Source organism: Hippoglossus stenolepis, chromosome 13 (genome assembly GCF_022539355.2).
Source record: "Hippoglossus stenolepis isolate QCI-W04-F060 chromosome 13, HSTE1.2, whole genome shotgun sequence".
NCBI classification, from domain to species: Eukaryota; Metazoa; Chordata; class Actinopteri; order Pleuronectiformes; family Pleuronectidae; genus Hippoglossus; species Hippoglossus stenolepis.
The window spans coordinates 13,896,346-13,908,698 of NC_061495.1; the positions used below are offsets into that span (position 1 = coordinate 13,896,346).

The following is a 12,353-nucleotide window of genomic DNA, read 5'->3' on the forward strand; positions in this document are numbered from 1 at the left end:
ACCATCTCCTCCACTCCTTCTTCTCCACAGCAAAGCAGCTGTTAAGCTGCGGCTCCCACTCCGCCCATCACTGCCTGAAACAATGGGGCTGTGTAAAGTTCCTCCCTGAGAACTGCTACATCAAATCTGTTGCTGCCGACTGTCCAGAAGACTGTAAAAACACTGGGCTGACGTTTGAGCCGTATAAAAATGTTTTACAAGCCAAGGTAACCTTTCAGAATAAACTTGAGGAAATGGTGTGCTACGTCCCAAGTGCTGGTAGAGTTCAACATTCCTCTTTGCCGGTGCTCACGCTGCAGATTTCTAATGAGCTGCCACTGTTGTAAAGAGATGAAAAACCACCTGACACCTGCCTCAGGACTTTATGACTGACTTTATGACATTTACAGCACAGTGTAAGATGTGCTTGTTCAGCAGAACAGCCAAAGCCAAAGCAGATACATCAAATACATCTTACACATCTATCCTAAGTGTATATGAAGTCCATGAATGACTTACCACCACCTGCGGCACCGAGTCTACTTCAGCCTCAGCCGCAGTCAAACTCTTGTACTGCTGCGGACTCTCAATGACCAGCTCCTTCTTTGGAGCTTTACCAGCCCTTCCTTGCATTGTCAACGGCCACAGTGAAATATCTCAGAGCTGGATCCCAAAGAGAAGTGGACAGCCAGCATATCCGAAAAGTTTCTCCCCTTTCTCAGACTCACACTCCCCTCCTCACACCGCTCCCTGCTCTGACTGAGAGCAGGGGACTCACTCACACACCCAGGCTGAGGAGGTGGCCCCTCCTACACTCAGCTGTGCTGCCTGGGGGAGTTCAACACACAGACACACAAACACACACACACATGCACACGCACACTAACACACACACTAATACACACATCATAGCTATCTGACCCCACACTACCCACCTGCATGGTGACACAGGGTTGACAAAGGCAAACAAAAGACACACATTCCTCAAGTATTACAGTCTGGTCAGGGACCGTCCACACCTTGTTCAGGGCAGCTGAAACAAGAGCTGGATTCAATTTCATCATCAGCAACGAGGTACGACGGAGCGAGAAAACAATGGGGTAGTTCAATCGCCCGCTTGCAGCCGTGTGTCCGAAATGAAACAGTCAAAGCATCTGCGGAATACACACAGCATGAGGGCGCCTTCAAATTCCACCTACAGATAAGACTGAGCACATCAGATCAGACGACATGGATACATCAACCGTAAAGTTTAAGATCTCTAATCTACGTGTCAGTGAGGAGTGCGGTGTCACAAATTAGCCCCAAACTGTGACGAGCGTGATTCACTACAGATTTTATTGCTGGCCCACTCGCTGCATGACTGCAGCTGAGACAGGAACAGGGCCAATTCTGTGATTACCATCAGTTAAGAGTCTCGCGCCTTGTTGATGCAACTGCTTGAGGGGCATTCCAACATGACGCAGCCCCAGTCAACCCACCTGGGAGTGGGCCCGACCTACAGATTCCTCGGTGGGCCACAGCAGGGGAGGATGTTATTTCTTCTCGCCTGCTTCTGCGCTAAAAGGCAAAAGGGGGGAGGGCAGCTGCTCCTCCCACTGTCACATGCATCTACGGGCCCCACACAGGGATCGGTTATCAATACACTGATTATTAATAACAAGGTTTTCTCACATCATCATATGTCAAAATGAAGCTAATTTAAGCCCAATTACATCAATAATCAAATGGATGTTGGTTGGAAACATTTCTAAATGCAGCAGGATTTGTTTAAATGTGAACAGTAGGCTATAAGATCATTATAGATCGATTTTACAGATCCATTGAAAGTCAGTACATTTTGATATATAGGCTACATATATGTATTAATCTAAATATATTGACAAAATATATTAATGAGTAGACAACCTGAATATAAACAACAAAACAAAAAAAGCTGATTAATTAATATCGATATTAGTCGCAGCCCTAATTAAAATCAGCCCTTAGTCCAAGATGTTTATGAGACCTCAACCACTTTCCAAGGTCCAAATCCCACAGCTGACTTGTTACAGAACTCAGTGGCCTCAGGACATATGAAATATTTAAATACTTAATTTTTGATGTTGGCCTCAATCTATTATAAATTATATCAATTATAAACATGGACAATATGAACAGTCAAGCAGTACAGGGCTCAGGTTTCAGTGGCCTCTGACTCTCACTGTTAACAACTTATTTCAGTACAACACAACACTATAAATAATATTTCTTATCACACTTAACCCTGTCCAGGTTTGTTTTTAATCAGTTATTTGATGCTATAAAAACTGGGTTAAACATAATGATTGACAGCCGAGACTGACTCGCGATTGGTTGAGCTTGCGTATCTGTGGGACCTTGATATCAGGCTCCGCTCCATAATCACCACTGTGCAGAATCTGGCTCCAAATTACGCAAGTAGAAGCTTGCAGCTACTGTATGAGGGATAGACAGTAGCTGCATCCATCTTTATATAAAGTCTATGGACAGCACATATGGCAAAGTTGAAGTTAGATGAAGGCCCAGCTCTAATACTCACACTCCACCACTGGTGTTAATATGGTATGAGGCTTGAAAACCATGCTACATTTCACCTTATCTCAACCTGAACCCTGTGCTACGTGGAAAATGTGGATACTTTGACACACGACCAGGTCAGTTGTGTGTAGTGCATCGTAAAGCCACATCCTGACGACTAAATAAAGCTGCCAGAGCACTGCCCTCCGTCAGAGACCATGATCAGACTGTCTATGTGTGTTTAAGAGAGAGATCAGGTGACAGCAGGCTCCATAGTGGGAATGAACAGCAGGGAGGTGATCATACATTTCCTGCTTCAGTCGGATTCAAGAGCAAATCTTGTAAACAGCAAGCAGATGATATCTAGAAAACCCCAAAAAGCAAGACAAAACATGAATAAAGGATTACATTTACTGTTATTTCAACTTGATATTAGAGTGGGTGTTTACCAGAACCATATATCCAGTTGGGATGCTCCCTTCAGACAATGCTGTGCAATACTCCCCCCTCCAACCACAATCCTGTGGCCACTTTTTATCATCTTTGTAAAAACACACGCTGGTTTACTTTATGACGCTCCCTGATGTGGTTGAACACTGTTTTGATCTCTGTATGTACAGCTGGACTTTCTCCACTGGACATTTCATTGCAGCAGCAATACGAGATAAATACATGTATAAATACACGTACAAATCCTCTCTACACAGCAACCCTGGTACTTTAATCCCAAGTACCAACGTGGAGCTGGTGACTGCACTCGAGTCCGACCTTATGTCGAATATATTCAGATTGTTCAGTGGAAACCGATACAAATGTATTTGTTTGTGGCCAGCTGGCACTTTGGTGTAAGTAGACCCACTGAGTGCCTTTAAGTGACCGAACAAACGTGTGCTGAGCAACAACTGGCTTCAGTTGCCAGCAGCAGACCAACCGGATGCATTGGACAAAAGTGTATTGTCAAATGGTCAAATGCAGTTTTATGTGCCCTCTGCTCAGTGGAAATGGACGTGCAGGACATAAGTACAAAACGTTGATGACCACATGTGCCGTTTCTGTAATAAAATAAACTATTTCTTTTTGGCAACATTTTAAATGAGAGAATAAAGTTATTTCAATGACATGTCCCAATTTTAGGCTACAGGTTTAGGCTTCTAAAGGCAGGTGTAAACCAAGCAGGAAGTCGATATATATATTTAGATATAGTAAATTAAAAGGTTTTGCTGTTGCTCTTTTGAGCCCTTCAAGTTTTATTGGCCATCACTGACTCATTATATTACAGTAATCCGAAGGGAGTTTATTTAGGTTTAGATGATGTTGCACATGACTCACATTATATAAGTCATCCATCTAGCACCTACCCAAAGCTGACATTAGGTGAGAGTTGTCAGCGTATCACAGGGCCAACGTACAGACAAACAACATTCACATTGACACCTACGGACAATTTTGTGTCTCTGAATAACCTAACCCCTATTGGCATGTCTGGACTGTGAAAGGGAGCTGGAGAAAACCCAGGTAGACACGAGGAGAACATGCAAACTCCACACTGAAAGACACTGGCCTGAACTGGGATCTGAACCGGGAACCTTCTTGTTGTCAGTGCTAACCTTTGCCTTCTGCCACCCTACATACAGTCCCTGACAAAAGTCTTGTCACTTATCCATTTTGTAGAAACAACAGCTTATAACCTGACTTTTAATTCATCCATTGGTTTTAGAAATGGCTCATATGAAAGCTAAAACCCTCCCAAATGATGTTTAATATACTAAAATAAATTTGCTTCACTGAAGAAAGATTGATCATTTAATGAACACAGAAAGGTCAGATTTTGGCAAGACAAAAGTTTTGTCGCCTACAGAGAGTAATGTGAAAATTGAACAAATAATTTACTTCAAATACAAAAATATGTTGCATAACATCAGTGAATTAAGTAGTGGTGCTTTGAGATCCATATTTAATACCTTGTATGACTTCCATGAGCTTGAAGGACTGCATCCATGCGGTTCGACAATGATTCATACAATTTATTGATGAAGTCATCAGGAATAGCAAAGAAAGCAGTCTTACATGCCTCCCAGAGTTCATCAAGATTCTTTGGTTTCGTCTTCCATGCTTCCTCTTTCATTCTACCCCAGACATGCTCAATGATGTTCATGTCTGGTGACTGGGCTGGCCAGTCCTGGAGCACCTTGATCTTCTTCGCCTTGAGGAACTTTGATGTAGAGATGGAAGTATGCGATGGAGCACCATCCTGCTGCAAAATTTGACCCCAAAAACATCTCCAGTCTCTTCAAATCTTTTTCTTATTCTTTGTACTTGACACTGAGACACATTGAAGGTGTCAGCCACCTCAGCAGTGGATCTGGTCTTCAGCCTCTTGATAATCAACGCTTTGGTCTCAGGGTGAATCTTAGGCATGTTGTCAGAGGTCAAGTTGCAGTTGATGTGAAGGTCTGGTGTGCTGGGGTTCTTTTTATACACACCCACTAATTGATTGATCAATTATTGATCACAGGTGAGGCTGTAATCTAGGATTGGGTGCATCATATGACAAGGCGACAAGACTTTTGTCTTTGCAAAAACTGACTCAGTGGGCTTTACCAAGCTGTGAACGTTAGAATGCTTTTCAGCAGTTTCGTTTGGCACCAAAACATTATTTCAAAAGCTGTTGGGATTGAAATTAGCCATTTCTTGTAAAAAAAAATTGATTACAAATATATTTGAGGGGCAATTAAGGTCAACTTGTACCCAAGCGACAAGACTTTTGTCAGGGACTGTATATATATATATATATATATATAATATATATATATATATATATATATATAATATATATATATATATATATATATATCATGATACAAAAGATTGATTATATCATTTTAAATGTTGTATTGTCAAAGAGCATACACATTATTTAACCTCTCTGATGCAATGCTGACCAAACTTACTTTGGAGTTGCATTTGTCACAGCTGTATACTGCTGTAACGACTCAATTGTAGTACACATCAGTACTATATTAACATTTTGTTCAGTTTTGGAAAAGTGATAGATCCATTTTTTCTCCCTATTTCAATTTGTCTGTTGTCTCTGCCGTCATTGTGTAACTGTTTGATTTTATCTTGTGTAAAATTGTGATGGCAACCTATACTAAGCAAGAAAAGCTATGAACCACATTTATCAAGTGGCCAGCACAAGACTTTGACTGGACTTCTCAGTTGCATAACAAGGCTTGATGCAATCGGACGACTTTCCCAGCATGAGCCAAAGAAAAAAATAGGGTGTAACGTGGAATGTAACAAAACCACGGCCCCCGCCTCGCCACCCTGCTACAGCAGCAGCACCGGGACCCGCCGTCCTGCAGCCTGATTTTATGTTCACCTCCCCAGAGAGTTTTGAGACTAACATTTTAACATGGAGGTGATTATGACACTATGCTATGGCTACACTCTCTTATAATAACGTCATAGTAGGATGTGGGATACAATAGCATCAAAAATAACAGGATGTAAACAAGCTGCAGACAGTTGTCTCCCATAGCAGAGGTAGAAAATTTAAAATAAGTCATGCACTCAGTATTAAGATCTGAATGTATCATTGACAAAATACTAAAGCCAATTACAGGTCATGAGCAAGACAGTTTTATCAATCAATACAAGCCTTAAGTGTAACTAACAGTATTGAATTTGAAAAATGCCGCCCTGCAATCTGTGGGAAAAATCAAACCCCTGTTGCCAGATTGTCTTTTAAGCACATGGGCCTGAGTGCTGGAGATAATGGTCCCATGTATCATTCAGCAAGTAAGCGCGCACACACACACACACACACACAAGTGCATGCGCAAATGCAACACATCAATGCTGTGATGTCCGAAACCCTGAGAGCAACTTCAGGTTGTTTGAAATATCTCACAAGTACGGAGCAAAGTGTCCTGTTGTTTTAAATCCATCAGGCAAAGACACAGGAGCTGTAGGTGATAACATTAGTTATCTGACATTCTCAAAGATGTGAGGGTGAATGTGGAGTTTACGTAAAACACTTAAATGGAAAATGGAAAGTGGGCCAGGTTAAGAGAGAGAGATATCAAAGAGAAAATTAGCATTGCAGACCAATTTTGAAGCACAGATGTGCACTTAGAATACAGGAATAGATAAATAGATACATTTTCTAATTAACTGAAAAGTGAATAATTCATTTAGAAATATTCCAATTAATAATTAAAAGAAAAAAATGTATATAGATAGATTAATAGATAACCCTAACCCTTTATGGAAATTATACAAAATAAATGCTAATAATAATAATACATATGTAAATTAAACATATGTAAAGAAATTAAATGTAAAAGGACATATTAGCAAGCTGCAAGACCTTTCCCATTGGTAATAAATATAGTCCAAATGTAGAACATATATATATTTTTTAAAAGGTAAATATATACAAATACATGTATCAATAAAATCTAGATGGGAAAACATGTAAAAGTAAATTAAATTCATCTATTTATTTATCGGTGTGTGAATTCGTGGGTCCAAGTTAGAAGCATAACTCCCAAAACATCAATGGATAAAAGTCACTTTCATCTTTGAGCTGCAGGCTGACTTCATCACTTTCTATCTTTCCATGTAACAAAATTCCTCTGATAAAACAAAGTTGTCAGTTTGGCACTTCTGTTCCAGCATCATCGGAGACATTTAATGAAAATAATGGAGGGAAGGTGAACCTCTAAGAAAGCAAAGAATGATGACACATAGCTTTTTTTTCAGAGCAAGAAAGAAACATGACACTGAAGAACTACAACAGTGTGCGACTCGATGTATTATCTCATATCTGGGACTTTCATTGTTAAAGGCAGATCCCCTCCTGAGGAAAATCATGTGTGAGTTCCCATGAGGAAGGAAAAGGCAGAGCTGTTATAATCAGTGAGTGAAGTAACAGAGCAGCCAGAACAGGACATTTAATTACTCTCTCCGTGCCTCGATCAGTGAGCGTGAGCCTGACCTACAACCTCATTCTTTGTTTTCCAGCAATAATGACCTGCTGCAATCAGAAGGAATTAAAATGGCAAACACAATGGGTTGCATCTATTTTTAACAGCAGGCCTAATGGATTAAAAAGGTGAAAATAGTGATGAATAATGAGAAAGACAGAACTATTTCATCCAATAACTATACATTAGAAGCTCTTTAAAAAAAAAAATCTTGTACAAACTAGGGTTGGTGTCCACAAACCAAGATGTTGGATTCCTGACACCAACAATACAAAAGCAATGAATGTTTTCAGACGAGTCAAAATTGTAGCCTTTTTTTTTTTAACATATAACCATCAGGCTGTAAACTTCAATTTAGCCTTAGCCTCGCTAACTGAAGCGCAATGAATCATGGGATATGTTGGGCCGTGAAGGATCTATCCAGTGGAGCCTCCATTGCTCGGCGATGGAAGGACACATCGCAATTGGAGGAGCCTTCGAATTGGGACAGTCTAGTCGCGCCGTTTTGACGCAATAGGTCTACGAATTCAGCTGACGAAGGATGCGGCCCCTAAATTGAGACACAGGTAATACTTCTTGTAGGAAATCTAAAACTAGCGTAACTGTGGTAACAATAGGTGAACCATTTTAGGTAGCAGCTAAAGCTAATCTAAAGTAAATCAAAACTGACTCTTACACTATTGAGCTAAAAAAAATGCGTAATTCAAATGGAAATTGTGGGTTTGTGGTTGTGTTGTATACATGACATTCAAGTGGTTAAATCGTGAGAACCGCGCTGCTGGGCAACAGTGACATGGACGGTAATATTAATAATATTAACATTACTGCTTAAGGCTAAAGATTTCACAAGCTCGCATAAATAGATCCTAATGCAGGAAAGGCAAATTTTTACAGGAGGGAAAAGATAGGACAATTTGGAATATCAACATTTTCCAGATGTATGAAATTCTGAAGAAAAACTTCCACTTTTCATTCAACAAAAAATGAACTTCCATTGCCTCCACCATTTCTGAAAATGTTGGCAAACACATCACAACTGGTAAAGTTTGGAGCTTTCAAAGAATTACTCTCCAGGCAACATGGTGGGAAATTAAACATTGCTCATCTACATATACTATTGATATTGTAAAAATACAAAGCGAGTTGAAAATTGGTGAAGTTCCCATTTAACCGATTGAATTACTTGTTGTTTAGTTATATTTTAAGATATAACCTTTTACTTCCTTATGTCAGTTTCAAAGATCCACACACTTGCACTCCTGCAGAAATGTGTCAAGCAAACGACCGGCAGCTCACAGTTAACAATTGATTTGCAAGACTGCTAAATGCTGACAGAGGATTAATTGACCCTGCCTGAATTATAAGAGCATGCCTGAGCCAAGAGAAGCAACCATGCCCTTGACCTAATTCCCTGCTCTCAGCCTGGACCACTGTCACTCAGCTCTGATGAAGCAGCGACAGGATGGAGAAACCACACACACACATTCACAGAAGTGAGTAAACACAAACAAGAAGAGCAAGACAAGCTGGTACGGGGCAGCAGAAGCCCTGCCAAGCCCGCCGCTTCCCAGATGAAGAGCGGTGATTGATTTCCAGCAGACACAAGGCTCACTGTCCCGTCCCCCCCGCCCACCCCTTGCCCCCATCCCTGCCCACAGAGGCTTTAACCCGTGTGGTGCTTAGCGACAGGCAAGATGCAGCGCTCCCACTGCCCTACATTTTATACTGCCGCCACTCATGGATACATAGTCACATGTCTGAAATGAGAACGCAGATGATTCGTATTGCTCCCGTTGATTTTGCTGAATAAATGAATCTGACAAAACATGAAAAACACGATTACCAGTGCAAAGAAATTCCGGCAGCAGTTGTAGTTTGATGTCAAAATAAGGACGATTCTTTGACGTACTCAGAGAACCTGCACTCACGCACTGTATTCTAATATTTCTACAATCTGAATAATTTACTATAACCATGTCGTGCATTTTACACCATTTAACAGAAGAAATCATGGAAGGAATGCAGTGTAAACATTCAATTAAATGCCCCACTTAAGACAGTATATGTTTATGTTTAAGGAATTTAATACAGGACTCCATACACTGCCCGTACTGTATGTGGTAGTGCTACAGTTACAACCCAACGGAAAATGAATCCACAACAATTTGATCATTCATGCATGAAGCAAAAATGAAAAACACTAGCAGCTTCCCGCTTCTCGTATAAGAGGATTTTCTGCTTTTCTGTTTTCTAATTTGCTGTTACCTTAACCAGAAGTACTTTATACGATTCAGCAGCATTATTCAGCATAAATCAGCCTTTTCACCAAACACGTTTTCTCCCAGAGCTTCTGTTTTATAGACAAAATGATGAATTGATTTCATACAAAAATAAAGAAATTGATCAGTAAATGACTGCACAGTATATTTACATAATTTTGTCTATTTGGATGAAATATTTGAATGAAATATAAACACATAAATAGACATTTTCTCAGCACACGTGCACACACACACCTTAAGTACTCTTGGTGTTGGCAGTGCACGCGACTCTCTCCGACTCAGCGCTCGCTCAGCCTCAGATGGCCCAATGGACTCGGCTGCTCCCTTACAGATGTAGCCACTACAGTTCCTCTCCAACACCGTGCGCAGCCCGTCATACACAACTGTGCTGGTGGTGCACCCCATTCCTCCAGGTCCAAACGGGCATCAGTCAGGAGAGCCTGCCCGTGACCCAGTTTCCTCGATCGTCCTCTACTCGTCCCCGGTCCATGATTTAACTCTGACCCACAAATCCACCGCTTCTGACCCGAGGAGAGAGTGCCAGTCTCCGGGCAAAAAAAGAGAGGAGAGCCAGGGAGGACACTTTGAGAGTGAAATTTATTCACACACACACACAAGAAAAAAAAGAGAGTCACTGTAATTCCAAGCTGCCCCTGTCTGAATACCTCAGTCAGCAGAAGATACAGTGAGTGAGTGAGAAAGGTGGAGCAGAGAACGAGGGATGGGGGGGATGAAGGATGCTGTGCGAGCTCTGCTGCAGCTCCAGCCAATGCTGAGCTTCGCTGCAGCGCAGGCTTGAGTGTGCGCATCTGTCTCTCTCACTCATTCAGTTCACTCCTCTGAGCCCCCACGAGCATTTCCAAATTCCATCCTTTCTTTTATGCTTTTCATTTCCACATTTGCACCCGGTTGTTTTTGACTACACATGAAAGGAATCACCCTCTTTCATTTTAGCCCCGCAAAACGAGACTCCTTTCAGGAGCCGGATGAATAATTGTGAAATAAATGGGTTACAGTAAATGCAGTCCTATATCCAGAGGGAGACTGTGATTCCATGTGTCAGGCAAACAGCAATATGGCTGAATGCTTATTTAGTTCAGCAGAGAAACCAAGGCCAGTGGCAGAATAATCGGATGAATCATATTGAGGAGATGCCATGGAATATGCAGCAGTCTGCAGCCATGTGTTACAATAAAGATGTGAGATCTGAGAGTGTCTATTAAATCAAATCAAATCAAATACACAGAAAAAGAAATTTTCTGAAATAAAATGACATGCCCAAATCTCCTTGGAAACCCAGTGACCTGACTCCAGCGTCAAAGAAATCTCTATTTACAAAACACACCAAGGACACGGGAGGATTTAAACCTTTTAGGTCAAGACATCAAATAGGGAGGTTTTTTCTATAAAAGATTAGCTGCTGCTTGATCACAGCCTGGCTGCTCTGCCAAGTACACAGATAGAAATGGGAGGGGAACGACAAAATGTGATCATACACAGGCTCTTAGAAATCCCAGGGAATTATTCATCCGCTCGTATGGCCTTTGGTAAAAATGTCTCCGGTCTGCGATCAGGAAGAGAAAAGCAGGGAAAAGTGAAATATCATAAATCCTGTTCCTGCTCCTTCATTTGCAAAGGCAGTCAATTTAATTCCAACAAAGTCCTTCTTGGAATAAATTTCCCCGGTTGGTCAAAATTGTGTTAAATCATTCACCAGACCAACACAGACACACACATCCTGGATATGAGGAGAAGATGAGGAAACAGAGCCGCGTCCAGTTTGGTTTATTTATCACCGTCTCTTCCTGCAGCTGCAAGTTTTACATTTAAAAAGACTTCAGAGGGGAAATATCCCAAAAAATACTTCTTGACAGTGGCCTGTAGCTGCCCCCCTGGCATCAGCTGTGTTTGTGTGCAACCGCAGCATACTGGCATCCATCTGGAAACTTCCACTCAGAGATCTACCTTTCTTTAAGTTACACTAAAAGGGGCACACACATACACCCACGCAAACACATTACCACACACGCACGTCTGGAGAAAGCAGAGTGCTCCCTTACATCATGATGGTGCACTAAGCCATAAACGCTTGCACACATTTCTGCTTGCTTGCCTTGTTAATATTTCAGCAGTGCTTGACACACTGAACTACATTCGAGTGTGTGATGAGAAGAAGAGGAGCTGCAGGGGAAGGCAGCTGAGCCCGTGGATGAGGGGGGATTCAGGGGGGAAAAGAGGGAAAGAGAAAGACTGGGCGAAGGAGGGAGACGTCTCTTATTTTTGCCCATTGATCTGTTTGGAAATACACATCCTAAATCTCCCCCTTCTCCCACCTCGGATCCACTCTGCGTCCCTCCGACACTGCAAAGAGGGATTTTAGGCTCAGACTATGTAGAAGAACAAGACGCAATCTGGAGTAAAACTGGTAAAACTGCAAAGTCATAATTCCACTTTTTGTGGATCTGTAAGCCAGCGGCAGCAACACAGATCTTACACTTGAGCATCTTCTCTTTTAGGTCACATTGTGCAATTCTACCATGAGGCTTTTTGAGTTATTGCTGCA

General features: G+C 41.5%; 1 protein-coding gene across 9 annotated transcripts in view; it reads right to left on the bottom strand.

The window, feature by feature from the left end:
* LOC118119795 (dedicator of cytokinesis protein 9) overlaps positions 1-12,353 on the bottom strand; it is a 77,001-nt gene that overhangs the window by 44,962 nt on the left and 19,686 nt on the right. For 3 of the 9 annotated variants that reach the window (XM_035174096.2, XM_035174098.2, XM_035174095.2), the window contains exon 1: positions 10,025-10,535. The exons of 4 other annotated variants lie outside the window; for them this stretch is intronic. In XM_035174096.2, coding sequence (XP_035029987.1) covers positions 10,025-10,195 — 171 coding nt within the window. In that variant the 5' untranslated portion in view covers positions 10,196-10,535. Of the gene's footprint in view, positions 1-498; positions 751-10,024; positions 10,537-12,353 lie in introns of those variants that run through there. 2 more of the 9 variants (XM_035174104.2, XM_035174107.2) reach the window with 2 other exon arrangements.